Source organism: Denticeps clupeoides, chromosome 1 (genome assembly GCF_900700375.1).
Source record: "Denticeps clupeoides chromosome 1, fDenClu1.1, whole genome shotgun sequence".
In the NCBI taxonomy this organism is placed as follows: Eukaryota; Metazoa; Chordata; class Actinopteri; order Clupeiformes; family Denticipitidae; genus Denticeps; species Denticeps clupeoides.
The window spans coordinates 30,086,186-30,109,014 of record NC_041707.1 but is presented as its reverse complement, the minus strand read 5'-3'; the positions used below and the strand labels follow the sequence as shown (position 1 = coordinate 30,109,014).

At 42.5% G+C, this 22,829-nt stretch overlaps 1 protein-coding gene across 6 annotated transcripts in view; it reads left to right on the top strand.

Annotated features, from left to right (window-relative positions):
* Positions 1-220: 220 nt before the first annotated feature.
* Positions 221-22,829, top strand: part of LOC114799632 (pleckstrin homology domain-containing family G member 3) — a 33,299-nt gene continuing 10,690 nt past the window's right edge. For 3 of the 6 annotated variants that reach the window (XM_028996433.1, XM_028996440.1, XM_028996424.1), the window contains exons 1-4: positions 221-396; positions 6,184-6,251; positions 18,798-19,300; positions 21,873-21,973. In XM_028996433.1, coding sequence (XP_028852266.1) covers positions 6,203-6,251; positions 18,798-19,300; positions 21,873-21,973 — 653 coding nt within the window. In that variant the 5' untranslated portion in view covers positions 221-396; positions 6,184-6,202. Of the gene's footprint in view, positions 397-6,183; positions 6,252-13,086; positions 13,223-13,393; positions 13,521-18,797; positions 19,301-21,872; positions 21,974-22,829 lie in introns of those variants that run through there. The other 3 variants (XM_028996460.1, XM_028996453.1, XM_028996446.1) reach the window with 2 other exon arrangements.

Here is a 22,829-nt window from a genome sequence, read left to right as displayed (position 1 = left end):
GAATAGAATACCCAAACAACTCTTTGCTAATGTAATGTTTTACGTTGAAATTGTAAAGATTCGGTTCAATTTTGTATTAGATTTGAACATTTATTCGTCCAAATCTTGCGTTGTGTGGAATTCTGGGGTTCATGAGCACAAATGAATTGGTTCGTTCCATGCATGCTGAAATGAATCGGCGACAAAGAGTCGTTTGTTCGCGGGCGACGCACCACCGGTGGAGCCTGGAGGAGGTGATGCTGCTGGTTTGTGTGGCGTCGCAGGCGGAGTCTCTTCACGAGTCTGCAGGGATGAACGCCGAGTCTTACTTCTACGCAATGGAGTGAAGGCGTCGTTACGTTCCTGTCTTGAACCTGGATTCGGGGACAACGAGAAGCAGCGAGTCTCTGACAGGAGGTAAGCCCGCGTTACAGTTTACTCACGGAATAAGCTAAAAGGCTAAAAGCAGCCGATGACAAGATTTTTGCGACGCGAAGTTCGGAGTCGTTTGAACAAACGCTTGCCGCGACAATCCTGAAGAAAATAAAAACCACATGTGTCCTTAAAGGACAGTGCCGTCAGTGGGCACTTTTGTGTAAAACACTTCGCATGTTATATCAGTGCGTTCTTGAACGTAGTTTATGGGAGTTGAAGTTCATGTCATATTTTCTGAGCAGTTTCGACTGTTCAACTTTATCGGAGTTCCAGACAACAGGCTGATGAAATGCCGAAGTCGTGAATCAGTATGTGGATGGGCATTTATTAAAAAGCACACACACACACACACACACACACACACACACACACACACATGAACGCTTAGATCCCCTGCAGGCGTTTCAAGCCTGATAAGAACTGTTTGCTCTGTAAAACTCACTGACACGTGAACTTTGATCAGCTCTGTGCCACTGTTTGTTGCTCTGAAACTGACCCCCCTTCCATAAATACATTCCTGAGGCATGGGTCCAAAACAGGGAAGATGGATTTGAGAGCTGGTAGCAGGATGTGGCGTTGTGCTTTAACACTCTCTACTTCCTGATGCAGACATCACTAGGATCATCCAGGGGAACTGACAGCGTCTCCGTATCTCAAACTCAGGACCGGTCCCGCTCATGTCTGCGGTGGGAAATCAGGAATGACAGTAATTCCTTTAAACATGTTGTTTTGTTTCAGATCCTTTCCCGAATATAGTCCTAACGAAGGGTCTGTTAATTGTTTTCCAGAAATCTGGAATGAATGTCTGTCGCTGCGTGGTCTCCGAGGCTCACTGTGCTTGAAAAGTTGAGGTCATGTTTTGTTGGCGGAGTTAAGAACGTTAAGGAGATCTTGAAGCTTTACCCTGCCATTAAAGCTGCCTTTTCCTCGGCTAGAGTAATTGACTGGTCTGAGGATCTAAGGCACAATTTAAAGGGTCCTGGCCTTTTAATGCTGTGAAGACGGCAACTTAAGTCGTGACGTAAAACTGGGATCGGGGTTCTGCCACTGGTTTTGAGACATTCAGGTTTCATTTCATGTTGCACAAAACTGCATTTTTACTGACTAACTACAATTTTTACTGGAGAGGAGTTTACGTTTTCTACGTGTGTGTGTCTTCCTGTGACTGAATAAATGGTGTGCCATCAGACTGTGTCATAAACCGTGCAAGGACGCGGGGGATGACTGGTCCTCTAGCACCCTGAGAGCACTGTGTGTGTGAATAGAGTTTCTTAAAGTGGGGGCTGGGTGGCACTGGAAGGGCTCAGGGTAAGAAGGAGGTCAGGCAAGATAAACAAAACCCACATCGCTGAAATAATAAAGTCCGTCTCGTGTGCATAGCTGCTTCTGTCTCGCTTGCCTGTCAGTTAGGATGTTTGACTACTTTATTTTTTGTTTGTTTTTTGACATTTTGAGCATTGCGTAGGACTTCACAGAGAAGGTAGTTACTTATTGACAGGATCCCTTCACATTTGTATGGATATTTTTTTTTACCCATAAGGTACCACATAGTGGTGTGGAGACCCTTTTGATCATTTTTGCTTAATGGTGTTGTTGTCTCAGTGACAAAGCAGTTAAGTACTAAAGCCATGGTCACATCAAAATGTAATCAGTGGTTGACAATAGTTGTTCTCCTGAAAGCATCGTTCTCAGGCTTCCCCTTAATCATTTTCATCATTCATCGGCAGCAATAATCACTTTGTCAGTGAATAGAACATTAAAAATGCTGTCAGTGTCTGTGTGTGTGTTCTGTTTGCCCAATGTGTTAATCAGTTGTGCAAATAAATCAGGATGTATTGAGCAGCTGTCACAAGGTGATGACAAAAAAAAACTCCTTCATGCTCCTTCATCTAAACCGGTGTGTCCAATACAGTCACAAGCTTGGGTTGGCAAAAACAGTATTTAAAACCATATTTACTGAGCACAAATATAAAGTTAAAGTGAAGTGATTTGTCATTGTGATGCACAGCACACGGTGCACACAACAAAATATGTCCTCTGCTTTTAACCCATCACCCTTTGTGAGCAGTGGGCAGACATGACAGGCGCCAGAGGAGCAGTGTGCCACTTTGGTCAGTTGTATCTTGACGGTTCAGGATTCGAACCTGCAACCTTCTGATTATGCGGCTGCTTGCTTAATGGCTAGGCCACCACATGTTTCACCTGTTTGTTTGTCACGTGATCCCATTCGTAAAACTCTCTACTTACTCTAATGTAGGGGTGTCACGGCCTGATCAGTTAACACATTCCAGTGGAATATTAACATATAAGTGTAATGGAGGTTGTCTGTGTGCGGTTAAAGTGCATTAAGCCCAGCTCTGAGTATTTGATTAAGTATACTTTACTCTGTGTGGTTCAAATCTTTAAATTAGTGAGTGTAACGAAACATCCATTGGTTTTTGACCATTAAACATAGCTTCTAAGCTCAATTCTGATTTCTGAAATCTGCTACCATCATCATCGGCTGGAGAAGAAGGTTAAACAAAAGCATGTGCTCGGAGTGTACATGGTCACCATTTGATGCATAGCAGCAGCAGCAGGGAGTTCCTGACATAGTGAAGCTGTTGTGGTTGTGCATGCTTGTGCTACGCAGTGTAGAGACTTCATCATTAAAACAGCAGTTATGATATACTCAGTTTTATCTTGGATATGGTCTTGCGACTCGGCTACTCTGAGACAATGGGCACTTTTAAGGTGGTGGTTTTTAAAAAAGAAAAAATATCAGGTGTGAGACATGTCTGAATATGCAGACTATTGCTTGCTGGAGGAGGAAGTATTGTGATGAAATGCTGCCCTTATTTCAGCCAGTCGTACGCATGTTGTGGCTTTAAACTTGCTTTTACAATAACTGCATAAATGTCTACATTTATGCAACTTCCTGGATGGGAGCTTTTAACCCCTCGAACCTTGAACACATGTTTCTTATAATGAGATATTTTTGGGTGTGAATTTGACATTTCCCACGCTATGGATATGATGTCACAGTCTTGACTGCCCTGTGCTCCACAGTGGACCTGAGAAAGCTGAGAATACCTAGAGGAGTCATTTTTGGTGAACGGTCTCAGTGTCCCAAATGCCTGTATCCCCCAGATGGCTTTTTTTCATTTTTCAAGTCTAGCAATGGTAGCTTTTATAGACAAAGCAATAATAATAATAAAATATTAATCAGTCTGGTCCATTGAGGGCCAGAGTGTCTTATGATACAGCCCAGTCTTGTATTGCGATTCTGTATTGTGGAAGTGACGTCATCTGTGCGACTGGATGGGAGATACTGGAAACAGAAATACTGCATAATAATAATAAAGTGATTTAACATGAAGGAATAACGCCTCATTTAATTTTCATCAACAAAATTGAAGACATTTAGTTTTCTTTTTCTAAGTCATATTTAGTCAACATAATTACATAATATATTTTGTTATAGTTATCTTCACATGGCCAGCATTTACATTGCATCTCGTCGTGTTTTTGAAGACATTTTGTCATAAATTTTGATGACGAACAACACTACACAGTAGTAAAAAAAAAAAAAAAACACACACTCCCCCTCACAACAGCTGAGCTCCTGATTGATTCCGTGTGCTGGTAATTTTACACACTGTGCTGTATCTTTACATCCCTCTGTACCATCTGCATCTATTTTAGGAAGTTTCGGCACACATCTGTGTGCTAACCCCTGTGATCTGGAGAAAGTGGTGGATTCGCAAGATCCCGAAAAAGGAGAAGCGCAAAGATCAACGTTTTTCCCGTCGAACTTTGTGTCTGAATGATTTTTCGCCACCATCTGTCTCCAATTAGGAAACAAGTTCCAGACCTCCGTTTGGGAGGTTCACATTTCGGTGAACACACTTATCAGCTGTGGGAACAAATGCCCTCCAGATGCCCCCCTGCAAATGCCCTCTCTCCACTCATGTGAGCCCCTCTCTGGCTCTGCACCACTTGGTGCTATTAAGCCCAGGAATCGACTTATATGATGTTTATCTGACGTCTCATTACAGAAACAAAGCAGCTGGCATTCGGAGTTAATAGGCGTCTTTTCCCTTAGGCGTTTTTGCTTGATTTAAAAACTCTGCGTGTGTGTTTAACATGCCTTATCCTTGCTGCAATAATACTATGCTGCCAACAGTTGTTATCTTGCAGTTTTTATGCATCTTTGTTTTATTTTAGATGAAAAAAAAACAAAAAAAACTGTGCTTTCACTCTCCTCTCTCCTGTCTGCGTGTTAGTTTCGGTTGGGTTTTTTTTTTTTTTCCCATGAACGTCATGCTCAGAAATCCCCGGTATTAGGATCAGTCTGTGTTGGGAAACACTGGTGGGCACGTGGGTCACAGACCTGTCGAGGTGGCTGTTAGCTTTGTGGACTTTACATGCCTGGGTACCAGAGTCATCGCCGCACTGTGCTTTTACATTGCGCTGACACATTATTTCATGTTTTTTTGTAGACCGTACTGAGTAGAACAAATGAAACTATTGCCATGTAGTTCATCCACACACACACACACACACAGTTGATTGACGAACACACACATATGCATTTCTGTATTTATGCCTTTGCTGGAACACTAACACAAAGTTTAAATTAAATTTCATGCATTTGCTTTATGTTGTAAGGATATCATTTTGACAAGGAATAAACACAAAAATGATGAGCATGATTGGCTGCCTGTCTTTTAGGGTTGCAAAGTGACTGGCACAGGTTATCGCTGAGCACAGGCTGACTGCAAAGGAATTGCAGGCATTTCTCATTATGAGACTGATAAAGCCCCCAAGACTACTTCAACTATGCAGGGTCACAATGAGGCAACACAGCCTTTCAATTCTAGTTACCTTTTTAAAATGTAATGTGCTGACCCGCTGCCGTCTATGCAACAGCCCTTAGAGTAAAAATAGACAACCAACTCTCCTTCTTGAATCACATCATCAACCTTTCCCGCTCATGTAGATTCCTTCTATACAATATCAGACGGATCCGTCATTATTTGTCAACACCGGCCACCCAGCTACTGAATCAGTCCATAGTAATCTCACGACTGGATTTCTGTAACTCCCTTTTAGCTGGTCTACCTCTATGTACCATCTGACCTCTACAACTCTGACCTCCACGTTGTAAGTCGCTCTGGATAAGGGCGTCTACCAAATGCCGTAAATGTAAACTCATACAAAATGACTGATCTTCAACCTTCCCAAATTCTCCCATACCACCCCTCTGCTATGTTCCCTCCACTGGCTCCCAGTAGCTGCATGCATCAGGTTCAAAATACTGATGCTGGCTTACAAAGCCAAACATGGAGTAGCACCATCCTACCTCACAGCCCTTATTACACCTCGCACTGCACATCGTATACTCCGAGCCTCCAGTACTGCTCGCCTGGTCCCTCCATCTCTGAATGTAAAAGGAAAACACTCATCTAGACTCTTCTCTGTCTTGGCCCCTCGGTGGTGGAATGAACTTCCCTTGAGGTCCGAACAGCTCAGTCACTGAGCACTTTCAAAAGGCAGCTCAAGAGCTTGATATATTTAGATTAACGTGTAACCTTCTTATTATCTTACGTATGTATAGAAACTACAACAGAGTGAGTAAAAAGATTTTATTCATAGTTGGGGGTCCAACTATGTGAACAAAAATTGATCACTTCATTGATGGTAACATGAAAGCACGTTGTAAGTCGCTCTGGATAAGTGCGTCTGCCAAATGCCTTAAATGTAAATGTAAAATGCTTGTTTCACCAGATTCTGAGTCCAGAGTGGTATGCCGGAGGCTTCGCACCCATCCCTCCTTAAGAGACCAATGGGGGAAGGTAAGAGTCTTTTTTTACTTTAACACTCAAGCAAATCACACACAAGCAAACCGCGGTCAAAGCTGCATGTTGATGAACTTTGACCTCTACGTGAATCATTGGTGTATGACCAATATAAACAAAGCATTGAGGCGGGCTCTCAAAAACCACATATACACACACACACACACACACACACTCTCAAGCCACAAATAAGCCTATACTAATTCCCAACCACCAAGGTACTACTGAGGTGCCACTGAGCAAAGTGGTACACTGCTCCCCGGGTGCTTTTCATTGCTGCCCACTGCTAACTGCTCAAGGGTGATGGTTAAAAGCAGAGGACACATTTTGTTGTGTGGACCAAGTGTTGTGCTTGCTGTGTTTCAAAATGCATGTGCATTCACAGCACATGATGCACATGCATTTTCTTCTTTCATCAACTTGTATATGTTTTTTTTTTTGTTTTTGTTTTTTGTAATTTGACACATGAATGACACAAATACTGGTTTTCACAAAGTTAGCTGCTTCAGTGTTTTTAGATCTTTTTTCAGTTGTTTCTGTTGTGTGTTGTAAGTATAATTACAAGCATTTTATACATTTAAAGGGCTTTTATTGACAATTACATCAAGTTTATGCAAAGAGTCAATATTTGTAGTGTTTCAAGACCTCTGCAATTCACCCTGACATGCTGTCAATCAACTTCTGGGCCAAATCCTGACTGATGGAAACCCATTCCTTCATAATCAGTGCTTGGAGTTTGTCAGAATTTGTGGGTTTTTGTTTGTCCGCCTGCCTTTTGAGGATTGACCACAAGTTCTCAATTGGATTAAGGTCCGGGGAGTTTCCTGGCCAGTGTTTTGTTCCCCGAGCTACTTAGTTATCACTTTAGCCTTAAGGGACGGTGCTCCATCATGCCTGAAAGGCATTGTTCTATACCAAACTGTTCTTGGATGGTTTGAAGATGTGGCTGTCAGAGGATGATGTGTTCTTAGGCAAAATAATGAGTGTGATCACTCCCTTGAATGAGAAGCAGCCCCACGCACACAAATGGTCTTAGGATGCTTTATTGTTGCCACGAGACAGGACTGATTGTAGCGCTCACCTTTTCCTATCCAGAAATCTATTTTTCCAGATGCTCCAAACAATCAGAAAGGGGCTTCATCAGAGAAAATGACTTTACCCCAGTCCTCAACAGTCCAATCCCTGTACTTTTTGCAGAATATCAGTCTGTCCTTGATGTTTTTCTAGGAGAGAAGTGGCTACTTTGCTTCCCTTCTTGACACTAGGAAGCTCTGCACTGGTGGTATTCCGATCCTGAAACTGAATAATCTTAAGGTGACTGTCCTGGTACTTGCTGGACTTTCTTGGGCAGCCTGATGCCTTCTTCACAACACTTGAACCTCTCTCCTTGAAGTTTTTGGGGATCTGATTTACAGATCTGTAACTTCACTATAGGATTTTTTTTTATTGATCGTTCATGCATTTATATTTGTAGAATTTATCAGATGGCCTTATCCAGAGTGACTTACAATCAGTAGTTACAGGGACAGTCCCCCTGTCGCAATTCTGTGTTAAGTGTCTTGCTCAGGGACACAATGGTAGTAAGTGGGATTTGATTCTGGGTCTTCTGGTTCATAGAAGAGTGTGTAAAACGGAGGTCGCAGGGCCATGACGTTTCTGCGACATCCCATCTTACAAGTGTTTTACCCACCTGGCTACCCAGCCCTAGTATGATGCTTGCTATGGCCTTTGACACACTACATTTCCTGCTGAGCTGGCGTATAGGAATGTCTGCAAATCTTGCCCAATTAATTTGATTTGGCGCAGGTAGGTGTTACTCAATGGGCTCCTGTAACCCATAATTAGCTTTAGCTGTGAAGTCTCAGCACTGCTGCCAGTGTTATTTTATGGCCGCACGGTAACGTGTGGCTGGAGAGTTCATTTTAAAGCTCCCGTAATTCAGTGGGAGCAGAGCCCTCCCCAGTTGCATTTTGCCCCCTTGTTTCCAGCTGGCGAGTTTGCTTGGCTTCCAGCTAGCACTCGGGCTAAAGAATGCCTGCATGTCAAAAGCTCCCTTTCTTTTTTTTCGTCCGTCCCTCCGCCTCCAGATCCCGAAGAGGGGCCAGAGATGGGATGAGAGCTCCTCCCTTGGCCGTTTTCATTCTGTCCCCTTCCCTTAACATCAGAATTGCAGCCTAGCTTGCTCTCAGAGTGGCTCATTCTACCTTAATCTCTGCCCAGTGGTAGGGGACTTAGATCAAATCCAGCCTTGAGGGGCTGTCCGGGGAAAATGTTCTTGGAGCTTTTGGTGCTTTCGTCTGTATTGGGTTTAGTGTATTTGCTGGCTTAGTCTTTGTGCACTGGCCTGTGCTCCTGTGCAGTTAAAGCCGCATTTCAGGAGCCATGCTGAGTGGAGTGTGGTCATTAGTGAGGGCCTGATGGACAGGCCTCGGGCCTTTTGCTAACATGGGTGAAGAAGCTGAGCCAGTCACATCTGCTGAAAGGACATACCTACTCTGTGCTAAGGTAAACAAATGGCAATGAAAGGGGCGGTCAAAGTGACACCTCCACTTTGATTTGACCTCAGGGTCAAAGAAACTGAAATGTTAGCGGTTCGCAATTGGCTTAGTTACAGAGCATGCTTTTTCAGAATACCTTGTGGTAAGTAGCACTGTCAGTGCTAGAATTTTGTCTTGCAGCTTGGGAAGCTTCATCTGCTATTTGGTCAGAAGAAGACCACCAATCCTGTAGTAGTAGGGGTGGTAGTAGCCTAGTGGGTAACACACTTGCCTATGAACCAGAAGACCAGGGTTCGAATCCCACTTGCTACCATTGTGTCCCTGAGCAAGACACTTAACCCTAAGTTGCTCCAGGGAGACTGTCCCTGTAACTACTGATTGTAAGTCGCTCTGGATAAGGGCATCTGATAAATGCTGTAAATGTAAATGTCTGTAGTAATGATAGTCTATTACTTTAAAAAAATTAAAATATTTTTGCTATTTTTGTAAAATTATTAATAGACAAACCCTTATTAGAGAAGGTTATTATAGAAATTAGAGAATAATTAAGATTATCTAGCTCAAATAAACAACACAAATTCGCTGGAATTGAAATTCTGAATATCAGCTGTTTCAGTTCCTGCTGTTTGATACTGCTGAAATGGTCCCACACCATTCAGGAGCCTTTATTTTGACTAAAGATGACTTATGCTCCTTGATAAAAAAAAATTGACACAGCTGTACATATCCTAAATACCACCCTGACTGATCCATTAAATTGAGCCTGTCTCAGAGTAAGTCTGTATTAGGCTGAGGATCAAGGTCTCAGACTGAGGCCATTCCTAAAGAAAATACCTCCTCTGACCTTTCTGGAATTTGCCTGTGTTGGCTGAATAGAGAGATTAAAGTGGAGAGGGGGACGAAGGATGGGCCGAAGGACTGGGGTTCTTGTTTTCCAGGCCACTAGACAGGCACTCGGCCGGCCAGTCTTTGGTGACATTGGCAGGGATGACTGCTTCCTGGGTCAGACTATTAGTGCAAAATTCATATCCATCAGAACACACCTTCTTGTTAAACCTATACTTGTTGTACCTATACCAACTGTACGTTGGACTGAAACAGTAAGTAGGATTTGTGTAACAAAACATGATGGCGGTTTTGCTCTGATAGAGGGATGGGTCTGAGCCGTTCTTGCTAAGACATTTTAACAAGGCCAGATTTATTGTCTGCCTTCTGTATTGTTCAGTCTCTTATTGTTTTGGGTTTTTGTTTTTAGCAGAAAACACTTTCCCCCTTTCTGTGCTGTGAGTGATTTACCAGAAGAGTTATGACCGTTCAACAATGGTTTTCTCCTCCTTCAGTGAATTAGATACTGCTTGGTCCTCTGCCTTAGGGCTAGAAATCATTTTTTAAAATAGCAAAGAATGTATCCATATGTGTGGCAAATGGGGGGAGTTTTTAGACTTTGAGGAGACATTATTAAATAAAGAAAAACAATGTGTTTTTTAATATATATAAATGGCCATTTCGAAGGTCTAATCTATAAATTTCAGGTGTCTGACAGTGTTTTATTATGGACAAGACATTCTGTGTTGAATATATTTACATTAATGGTACCTAGCCCAAAATATGCAGTGAAACCACTGGGTATTGCCCCCTCCCCCCCTATCCCAATCACCCTCTCCAAAAACATTGATTACTTTTATAGCAACACATCTACCATATTTTGAGCATATGTGAAACTCATTTGGAAGTAGAAGTAATAATATACTGGCTCTCATCTCATCCTTACTTCCTCATTAATAGGAATGTTGGCTGGAGATGTTTACAATGGATGTACGCCTGACATCCAGCTACACAAATGTCTCATTTTATCCAGAAGAAAGAGTGCCAGGCAAAAGAGCTCTTGAGCAAAGACCCTGGAGCAGGTTTCAGATGCTAATTATCACCATTTGATTCCCCTGCTTAACTGACATCAATGGCAAACCATACGGAAAGCTAAAGTCTTCAGTTCTTGCTCTTGACTTTTTCCATTTGAGAGTATTTTTCAGAGGCGCTCTTTGTATTTTGGGTGCCATTTATCCTAGATCTGCCTGATGTGGACCTTTTCTTTGGTGTTTATAGCAGGAATGTGCTTCTTGTGCTTTTTTAGGTGTTTGGGTGTTGGGGAACTCTGTAGAAAGAGTCCCTATTATCAGTTACAATTGCTGGGTTTCACTGCTGAAGCTTGCAGAATTGTTGGGTCTGCACGATTACAGAGAATACAGTGTGATGGGTAGATGTTACACTTGCACTGGTAGTCTCCTTGTTTCAAAAAATTGCCTTGATTTAGGTTTTATTTGCACAGCTAACGTGACTAATGTAGGAGCGGCTCCTCCATGTTTGAACAGCGTAATTATCCTACAGCCCTCAGAACATATGGCAGCCAAATGGGGACTGTGGGATGGAGAAAGTAGCTGTTAAATTGGGCGGCTGTGCTTTTAGGCACCTGTGTTGCTTTTATGATGAATGTGATGAATGCACAGGAACTGACCTGAACCTAAACCAACAAAGTCCACCTGCGACCTTGAGAGATCAACAGGAATGTGGGCCACTGGTGCCAGTACTGACCCCTAGGCTAATGATTAAAAATTTAGGCAATTCCTTCAAAACTAGCTGAATTGCAAACAAAACCAAAAAGCTGTTTGTTGCCTAGAAGAACGAGGGATGCAGAATGAATTAATAAATCAAGCAAAGCTGTGAAGCCAGTGGGTGTTACCCATCTGAATGCAGCCTGAGTGACTTTGGTTCAGTGGTGCATGATGGTATTTGCCATCGTGGCTTCTGCTGACTGTGCTCTGACTAAATCTTCCTGCGGCCCGCCATCCTTCCTCTCAGTGTCTGTCTTTCAATGTTTTTCAGAGGGAGGAGTTTTTCCCATGGGGGATAAACCCAAACTGCCCCCAATTCTTCATTTCAACTTGGTCGAGGCTTTGGGAACCCCAGCAGGGTGGGTTTTTGTGATGCTCATAGGGGTGCGACTCAACCCCCTGAAGGTCTTGCAAGGGTATAAAGTGAAAATGCAATTATGTCTTTGTTACAGAGAGAGTGATGGTGGCAAGGGGTCTGCGAATCTCAATGGTTAAATTTAACTGATTAATCGGACCTGGAGGCACCAGTGGAGAGGTTCAGATACGAGTGACCGACGGCACACAAAAAGCACTAATCAACAAATTAGAGGAATGGGTTTTACAGACTGGTCTTGTGCTTTTTGTGTGTGTGTGTGTGTGTGAAGGGGGGGGGGGGGGGGGGGGTCGGAATGTCTGTTGGGCTTGGAGAGTTCTTCATTCATTGAGTGAATGAACAGAAAGAAAGAACATTAAAAGGAACAAAACTGACTCATGAAGACCAGGCTTTTCTCTTTTTGTTAAGCTCAAATATCAGGTATAATATTTATATATTCGAAGGAGGAAGAACTAACTGCCAACCAGCTCTTTTAGTTTAATCCTGAACAACCAGAAATTAAAATCATTCCATAGACTAAATTTAAACTTTGGTGGAACCAAAGGCAATGAATGACAACCCTCACTCATCCTACTCAGTCATTCTGAATTATTTAAATCTGCTCTCGTCAATACCATTTAACAAATAAGATTCTCAATACTGATTCTTACAAATATTAAATACACAAGTGCCTGGTCTCGCAACGCTGTGTGCAATATCCCCCTCCTGTGCTTCCATCTGCTTTCTTTCCCTGCACTTGTTCATGGTTGTATCTGTGGACATTCATTATTTCAGGACTGTACACATCTAAACCAAACATGCAGAAAGATTGTTAGTGCCTTTTATTCAAGAACTGGTGGAATGGTGGACCAGTGAATCTTGCATATGCAACCCCCACATTACATGTTATATAACATGACAAATATATCATATTTGTATTCTTATTGAGAAGGCCCATTTACATAGGAGCAAATGTTAAGAATATAAGGATAAATTCATGGGAATTCAGTCCTGTTCAGGCACGGGCATAATTTGCATGATTCCATATCAGCTGCTCTGAACTAAACATTATCCAACAGCTGAGTCACTTCATTCTGGTGGTTAGACCTGGAAGGACATTTGTGATGCGAGAGATCCTTCTGTCGAGAATAAGGCAGAAGTCATTGTGAAAACCTTTTGTGAAAACAAAAACAATTTTTCTTCCCATGATGTCCCACTGATTTTCTTAATGTCCCACACTGCCATATTAGGGTCTGAAAAGATTTGCATGCAGCCATGACGTATCATGTATCTGTTCCCCGCTTTGCTTATGAGCGTGTATGCCGCAGCAGACCTCTTTTTTTCAAATTGTGAGGGATGTGTGTAGCCGCTTCAGCCTGGCACAAATTTGTGACTGTTGCACAACCGTGCATTCTTTCCGGTGAGAGGAGCCAGCAGACCTTTTCTGTGGACGCACTGAAGTAGACTGTAATACTTTCATCTGATTGATTCATACAGGGAAGTACAGAGGTGAGTGATCTTCCTGGATGTGAAGATGAAGCCATAGAAGGATTTTTTCTGTAATATATGGGCGTGGCCTTTCACGAATCCATCTAAACTCACAGCGCGAATGAGATGGAAGTTGTCGTACGTCAAAGTCTTTTGAAGACAAGCTTTTTTTCTTCTTCTTCTCCTGCTTAGACAGAAGTGGGATGGGTTTTGCCCAATAATCACTGCAGTAGCAGGTTGACACTTGGGGCTAAACAGATGGAACCTTCCTTTGTCGAGAGCACCTGGTAGCGCCAACTGGGTTTTTCATCAGGTGAAGGTATGTTTCTTTTGTTTTTTCTTTTCTGGGTCAGTCATGTACATTTCTATACATTTTTACGGGTTTGTGACATTTTTTTCTATTTAATTGAAAATGCTCCTTTCTGTTACTTATTGGCTTAACATATAAAGTTATTTAACCCATAGATTAAGCTGTAGTCTTTTACTGGAAAGAACATCTCTCTTTAAATGAAAAGACAGCAACTGAGCTCCAGAAACTCCATGGCAACTGATTTGACTGTGTGGGGAAAAAATGCAGATGCTGGCCAGAAATAGCTCTGCAGCAGATTTGCATCATGTTATCTATTTCATGGCCAAAGCCACTCTGTAGAGATGGCCAGCACTTCCTGCTAAAGCTGAGGTTGTGTCTTGGTTTCAAGGTTAGTATGGACATTATAGCTTCCAACCATCAGTATCATCCCACCACAAGTCCTAACAGTCTTTATGTCCCTATGGTAGCTAGACACATAGCTATGATTGACAGAAAACATGTTTGAATGGGTCTAGATGGAGGCCTCTGTTTGCTTTTTGGACAATATATCTTTCTTAAATATATCTTTCTTCATACATTCTGACCAGATAACAATGCTAGGAACCTGGCTTCATTTGCTTTGGCTGTGTTGGCTATGTTTAGCCATATTTAGAATGAATATTAAGCGGACTTTCTTCTTTAGAATAAATGGTCCAATATATTCTCCCAGTCTGATTCATTAGCCTTGAGAAATCATTGTCTTCATGTACCATCTTGTACCATCTTACTGAAGGCTAAATTCCCTTTCAAACTAAGCAAAAACATATTGCTCCACCTGATAATTTAGGAGTAGTGTTTAGTTATTTCTAAGGTCCTCGCTCATGTATGTGTATCAGAATAATTACAGTTTTATGTTTTATGAATCAGTGAATGTCAGTATGCTGTATGGTTTGGAATTCACCCCCACTGTCTATAGTCCAGTGGTCTAATCAATAGTGTTAATCATTTGTTAAACTGTACAGTTCCTAGCACTTTGCAGGGTTTCGTGTGTTTTGGATGTGTGTGTGTGTGTGTGTGTGTGGGTGTGTGTGTGTGTGTTTAACACATTTTTATCTGATACTACACTCACCTTGGCTTAAGTTAATTATTCCAAACAGGTTGGGGAAAACAGAGTTCCTCAAAAAGTGCAAATACAGGAAGTTTAGAGGCATGGGAAATTATTTCATTAATTTGTTGTATTTTTGTACTTTATTTAACTATGTATGTGCTATAAATAAAATGAGCTAAAATATAATGTATATTACTTGCTGTAACTCATTAAAATGTCAGACCGTGTGTAGCATGTTACTCATTTCTTCAGAATGGTCTTCCCCATGTTTGTACTTGTTCTCTGCGTTTTCACCTGATTGTCGATCTCCGTCTGTTAAAAATCGGCCTTTCTCATGTCTATGTTTATGGTGTTTCATGTGACAGGAGCAAATGGCACATTTCCTCAAGATGTGGAGGAATGTTGTAAACAGCCCTTTTTCAGGTGTCGAATCTGCTGCAGGAATGTGCCCACCTGTCTGTTTCTGTCAGTGTTAAAATAAGGAGATAATATTTACTTTCTGTCCAGATCTGTCAGCAGTTGTAGGTTGTGGTTTGGTCCTGGGCTGGGCTGGACAGCAGTATATGCTTTGTAATGTTTTCTGTAGCTAGTATTAGCGTCTGAGTTGCGGATGTCTCTCCATTTTCATTAAGAGTAGGCCTTCTGGAATACACACAGATACCCTTATCTCCTCGCCCACATGTTCCTTGCATCATTTTCATTCCTACCTGCAGATCCTACCATCTGCTCAGTATTCTGGGTTGCTGGGACTACTTAATATAATGAACGAAAAGGATAATCAAACTGCGTATATTTACATTTGCGGCATTTACGACTCTTGTCCGGAGCGACATATGTCAGTGCATTGTAGTCCATATCTGTATAGTGAGACTTAAATCAACAACTGCTGTTCAACAGTCCATGAGCTAAGTAACATACCATCACAAACCCTATTACTATTACACAAATAAGTACAGTACAGTGTTTTAGTAATGAAACTGTTCTGTGTATTTAGTCCAGTAGATACTCATAAAAAGGAGTATCATCCAGGTTTATCTTTGTTCATATCAAGTTTTCTTTGTTCTTCTTTGTAAAAATGAAACAAAGAGAACCAAAATGCTGCATCATGGTGTTTAAGTACTGCAACACATCTACACATAGCATCTTACTTTGAGAAAATATTGTCAGTGACCATTGAACTGCTGTGTGACATAGGGACACTACTTTTTTCCCCCCCTGAAACTGCTAAGTGATATTGTCCTATGACCATTTTAACCATGTATTGTTTGAAGACTAAATGTTCACCACATTGTTTGATAAAGAGCATCTGATGAAATGTGACAACTGAGCCATGATGCAAGCAGAGGACGGAAATCTGCTTGTCATCCATTGCCACATGTTGCTGTGTGGAAGGAAGGAGCAAGCAAGCATTTTTCACTTCTTCACAGTTTTGCAGCTATTAGTAAAAAATCCTCAAAAAGCTACCAATTTAGTGTCTTTCTATAAAGCCATATGAAACTCTTATAGCTTCCTGTGTTCAGATGTATAATACATTTGGCCCCTGCTCATTTAGCATAATAGCGCTTAGACCTAATCGCCTTAATCAGATCATCAGAAAATAACCAAACATGCTAAAGGCAAATGGACCAGTTTTTCTTATTTATAGAAGAGTGTGCTCTCCCTTTTAGTCTGTGGCTTCTGGATTGCAGTGCAAACGAAACACAGACTCCTTGTAGCTGCAGGGGGAGCAGATCTATTTCCTGCTATGGCATGCATGCCGCCTTCCCTGCCGCTCCCCATCGGTGGGACGCTGTGTGGGCACACAAGCACTTCCGCTCCGCTCCACTCCAACCGAGAACATTTCAGCCCAGTCCTGGCATGCGTTGCCCAATGAGAGAAGTGGAGAGTAGATACAAAACTGAAAAGACTAGGCTATTAACCATCCTCACAGGCCTCTATCACAGTTACATTCAAACTGGTGATAGATTACCGCAGAGTTTGGTATATTTTGGTTGATTGACTGTTGGTGAATTGTGTCTCATAGCTTTGAATAGTTTTGAAAATCAGCTGATCTCATGACTGGCAAAAACACAATCAATAAAAACACACACAAAAAAGCTGTCATCCATCTATTCCTGAAAAGTGAGGAAATATTGTGTTAATGGTGAATGGTGTGCAGTACTCGGCCACCTCACTCTTTGTCATGGCTGGTGTGCTGACTGCAGGAAGTCAGCCAGGTGTTCCTCTGTAGGTTTGTTCAGACTGAGGTGTGGCGCTGACTGCCCCAGGTTGCTGATTTTGAGATGATTTCATCAGCTGACTCATGGAAAGAGAGCGTGCCAGTCGCTCATCTGTGCCTGGCGAGGCTTGCATAAGTGCACCATCCATGCCTATGCGTCGCCCCGACCCGACGTCTCATGTTGGATACTGTCAGATTCTCTCTGTCACACTCATGTCATCCAGCCCGCTGTGCCAACAGAATTTAGCACTGAGCAGTGAACTCGGGCAGAGCTGTAATCCAAACCAACGCCTTTAATCATCTCAAGAAATATTCTGCCTTGGTACTTCCCAGTTTGGAAACTGTAATTCACATATCAATTGTCATACATTCAAGCGCTGAATCTGGAAGCTCAGTAGAATGAGGAAGTAGTCTTTTGAAAAAACTAGGTAGCCAGTGAAAGTGAAGTGATTATCATTGTGATACACAGCACTGCACACGGTGCACACCACGAAATGTGTCCTCTGCATTTAACCCATCACCCTTAGTGAACAGCGGGCAGCCATGACAGGCGCCCGGGAAGCAGTGTGTGGGGACGGTGCTTTGCTCAGTGGCACCTCTGTGATCGGCATTCAAAACGGCAACCTTCTGATTACGGGGACGCTTCCTTAAGTGCTAGGCCAGTTAAAAATGCTGTTGTAAAGTATTAGTTTTTGTATATAAATTTGAATGGAGGCTCATATTCATTTATCAAACTCTGTTCACAAAGTGGACTTGGATAGAACATATCATTAACATAAAACCTTTGAATATCCCCACTGGCAAATACAACAATGTTTATGTACTTGGAACTCGAAGGCTGCTAGCAGGGCTTATGGAAATATTGAACTGTTGGCAAATATCCATGCACTGCTGTTGCATCATGGTTATTTAATTGCTGTATTAACTTTATTAAAACAATGCCATTTTGTGCACCCTACCAGTCAAAAGTATGGACGCATCTACTCTGTTGCGATTATGGGGATTGTGATGGAGCCATTTTGAGGAATCCACAAGTATTCTCATCATCAAAAGCCGCTTCATGACATGCTCATTAACATGAGTGAATCATAAGAAAAAAAAGTTTAGCATGCAAAATGTGCAAGACCCATAAATGAGCAGCTGTGTCCAGACTTTTGACTGGTAAAGCACATGTATGTAAAATTTATTCCTTACCAGTAGTTTTGGACACAGCAGTTACATTCGTAATTAATAAAACATACTTTGCGCGAAGGTTTGCATTGGTGACTTCTCTGCACACATTTTGTGTCAATTGAGCATCACTGTAGAATTCACTGATGGCCATGCTGATGCACTTTAACGAATGGTATACATTTTTTCACTCTTTTGCTATAGCATTGGTTTGTCAAGACCTATCGTCTGTCTTGTGCAGTTTTCCAAAATAGTTCTCTACTTGTCTTCTCTGCTTGGCTCAGTGAAAGTCTGCTCAGCAGATAGTTGGTTCTAGCCTTTTCCATTCCCCAGTATGCAGGAGGGGAAATGAAATTTCAAATATGTTCCATTTCCTTCGGAATAGTTTGTGCTAGTTCAGAAATTACGAATGAGTCTCCGGAATCCTCCTATGAACCAAACTGTCATATTTCCAATAAGCTCATCTGTAAGGAATATCTGAGTTATTCAGGCATAGCTGAAAATTTTAATTAGGATATGCAAGTAATCATTTCAGAAATCTGGTAATGAGACCTGAACAAGACTGAATTCCCAGTCAGCATTCACCTCATCCAGCCAGAGTAATAGAGCTGAAGTTAGCAAATTGATTCTGAAGAGAAGGAATGTGCTTGTCAGGTTCATAAGCCCAGGCCTTTGATCTCCGAGACGTTGAGCATTTTTGTTGTTTGTCTCTGTGGAATGTTGTTATGCAGACAAGTTGATGGAAAAAGAACAGCTTAATTTTTCAACTTTGATCCTAATTAACTCATTTTCTTTCTCTCACTCATTTTAGAATCTCCTCGCGTGTCCGCAGATGCTACAGTAGGAGGCCATGAGCAGATGCCCTGTGGTTTCCTAGTGGATGGCCACAGTCGTCCTTCTGTGGACAGACCACTGAGCCTAGCGTCCACCTTGTCCTCCAGCTCGTCTCGCGACAGCAGTGGCAGCAGCCTTTACCACAGCGCAGGAACCCATCCCACCCCATCTCCTCCGTCTGAAAACGACATAGATCTGCACCTCTGTCCAGCAGAGGGCACCAGCAGGTCTTGGCATCTCCAAGACACTGTAACCAAGGATACAAGGAACACCTGGCAGGATCCTGGTCATACTGATAATATTGTGACCGTTGAGCAAAAAGTGGTCCGAAGTCCCCTGCTGACCCCATCGTCCACGCTTTCCCAGATTGTCACCGAAGCCATGGCTCCAAACCACCAGCTGACCTATGTGGACCATGTGGTCTTGGAGATCATTGAGACAGAGCGGATGTACGTGCGGGATCTGTGCAGCATTGTGGAGGTGAGTTGTTGCAGGCTGTACAGCACGCCTTTGGCGGGTAAACACACCAGCAGTTACTGTTTACGTTGACCGATAAGCACAATTTGGCGCTGCTTTAGCAGCTTGACTCTGTATTTTGTCACTCAAGACAGAATTGGAAGCAAGGTCCACAGCTGTCTGTGCTGCGCTCAGGTTTTCTGAACCTACTGCAATTTCCTGAAGGTGGGGAGAAAAAAGAAATAAAGGTTATGCCAGACACAGGCGCACGGAGGCGCAGAGTTTTATGACCGGGACGTCCGCACAACCAGTCCGAAGCCAAGTGACCCCAGATGTCTTTTAAGTAGTTATTTCTCTTCGCTGGCATGGAAGAAAAATGACACTGTGAAAGGAAATGGGTGTGAAGTTAATGCCTTGTGGTTAAGAACATTTCCGGCAGCCCTTGGTTTCTTGGCTTTTGCCTTTTACTTGCATTCCCCAAGTATTACATCAACTGATGAGGTCCAAAATTCAAGCACACAGAAGTAGAATGCATTCATGAGCAGAATGCGCAAACGCGTCTCAGCATCCCTTTGGAAACAGGCACCCTGATAAACTGTGTGTGTGTGGAAGCAGTAATTCCAGACACCAGACTCCCTCCTAACAGCGGCCTGTCTGCCAGACTCACTAGCTTCCTGAATCTGGCTAACTTTTCCATGCGCTGTGCCCCTAAAGTAGGTTAAAGAACCGCACCCCGATCCCGAACCCCACAAAGTCCCGGAGCCAACACAAACACCCTGCACACACGGACCGAAGAAGCTCGTGAGACTCGTGCGGTGTGTGAGACTCTGGGCCGGATGGACGGGTCGTGGAATTAAACAGTGTTTACACAGCCCTAATCAGAATCTAAACCCATAACCACAACAGATACATGACAATGATGTTCACTGAAGGGACCACACAGGTCTTCCTTTTTCCTGAACGGACTCCAAGGTTTTCAGTTGACTGCAGAGCCATGATGGCCATTCTGTTGAATTTCCTTATTCCGGATCTTCTGCTCAGTCCCTCCACTATTTGGATTTACTGCCATGCATACATTTTCACACAGCTCTTGTGCAAGCTTCCCATCTGCCTGCCTGCCTCTCTGTGTGTGTGGTATATCTCCCATGTGACTGATTGCTCTGGTAAACATCACAGACTTTCTGGCTGGTGTCTGAAGTGTTGGATTTTCCCACCTGTCTTCTTCGTGCGCCTTACATGGCTGTTTCTTCAGGGACTGGCCAGCTGTGGGTTCTGGGTTCATTGTGGGATGATTGAGTGGTAAATTTATGACTTATTGTGGTACTGTGGTGAGACTGTTATTAGAGCTACATGCAGCATAATGGTTGGACACACAAACACACTACCATTATGTCAAGAATGATTGTGACAAAAATGTATTATACATCTGTCGTTACTTGTGGGATTATTTGCAGTAGAAGGATGAGACTGTAGGCCCCGTCTTCATTACTCCACTGTTAGAGTGTGAAGGAAGGAAGGGAGCTCTGCAGTGCTGCGGATTTCAGACTCACACACACAAACACACCATGTCTACTTCCTCATATGGCATGGCCTTCACTCCGCTTCAGTGTCAGGAGGGGCTGACTGTTCCTTCACACTAATCTTTTGTCTTTTTATACTGAACCTGAATAAATGGTGGAACAGTCACTGCTGCAGCCACCAGCCTGCTGCTCTGGTACATTTCACTGGGCTGGCTGGACTCCTGATAATTATGCCAGTCAGTGGAATGCTCCCGTGGGTGAAAATGGTTTAATGTTCCTGTGTGTGCTTGTGTGTGCTTGTGTGTGCTTGTGTGTGTGTGTGTGTGTGTGTGTGTGTGTGTGTGTGTGTGTGTGTGTGTGAGAGAGAGAGCAAGAGAGAGAGAATATTTTACACTGAGAATACATATGCAAAATTTTGTGTGTGGGTGACAGAAAAGGTCACAGAGAGAAAACACGTCATTTTTTCTGTTTATGTGTGTTTGTGTGTTTATGTGTGCAGTAGTTGGCCTAGTGGGATGCGGACCTGTAATCGGAAGGTTGCCGGTTCAAATCTCAAACCGCCAAGGTGCCACTGAGGTTCCCTTGAGCAAGGTACTGTCCGCACACACTGCTCCCAGGGCACCTTTCATGGCTGCCCACTGCTCACCAAGGGTGATGGGTTAAAAGCAGAGGACACATTTTTGTGTGCACTGTGTGCCATGCTGTAGTGTTTCATAATGACAATCACTTCACTTTCTTTCACTTCACGTTTTTACTTATGTTAATAAATTCACTTATTGAAGGTTACGAGGTACAAGCTCTTGTTACAGTGAGCGCTCGTACACTCCAGTTCATGCTGGACAAGATCTCTGTCCAGCCTTGATCTGTGGACTGTAATTTGTTATCTGGAGCTTTACTGCCCTCTATTGTTCATTTCCAGGGAGCATAGACTAACTGCCAATATTATTCAGTTTTCAACTCATATAGGCTGTAACTGTAAAATATTATGCCTCAGCATTGGACATCTTTTAGATTTTATGAAAACTTAATATGAAAATACAGGACATGCTATTTATTTATTAATGTTTTGCTTTCAGGATTATTTGGGTCATATCATCGATGTAGGGAATCTGCCTATCTTGCCCGAGCAGGTGTGTGCCCTCTTCGGAAATATTGAGGATATCTACGAGTTTAACAGGTACAATATATCATTTTATTTCTTTCTATTTTTAAGCAGTATTGCTTTTAAGCATTGCCTTTAAGCATTTATGTAAAATGCAGACACCACACTGTACAATTTGTGCATTAATATATTTTTTTATCAGTGTAGGAAACTGTGGGTGTACATATGTGATATGTATGGTACTCCCAACAAATATCTATATATAACCAGGAATGTTGTTATTAAGAGTCTAAAGACACAAAACACAAAGTCCTAAATGCTTTACTTTGCAGAATAATTTAAAAGGCATCAGGGGCTCATGTGCGCATAATATCATCGAAAACAGTTTGAAAAGGGTCAATAAAACAATGCAGAAGTATTTTATTTTGCTGACTGAAAATACTCTTGAGGCAGTATGGTGCAAATTAAAAGGTGTTTTTACAGTCTGATTATTTGAGGGAAATTATTTTCCATGCATGACTGAAGTATATATCCCTCAGGAAATCTTGTCATTAAGAGCACTGACGAATATGTCTCTGTAGCTTTGGTTTGAAATAATTAAATTGCTTGTGGATTTAATATCTAGCAGTTCTAAAGTTCTGCTTTACTTTAATAATTATTTTGAATACTGGTTGACCCATACAAAAAAAAAAAAGAAAGCCAGGAATATGGATCAGCTCCAAAATGCACCCCCGCTAAGACCCACCTCAGCCAAATCCCACCTCCACACTCAATGACTAGCTGCATGAACTGGAGCATGACTGTTTGCCGTGGTCAGCAAGCTGTGAGCTTTTCTCAGCCCCCATCCCGGCTGTGAGCCTCAGATATTGTGAAGGGAGATAAGGCCTTTCAAATGCCTCATTTTTCTGCCACAGTAGGGTGGCTGGTGCTC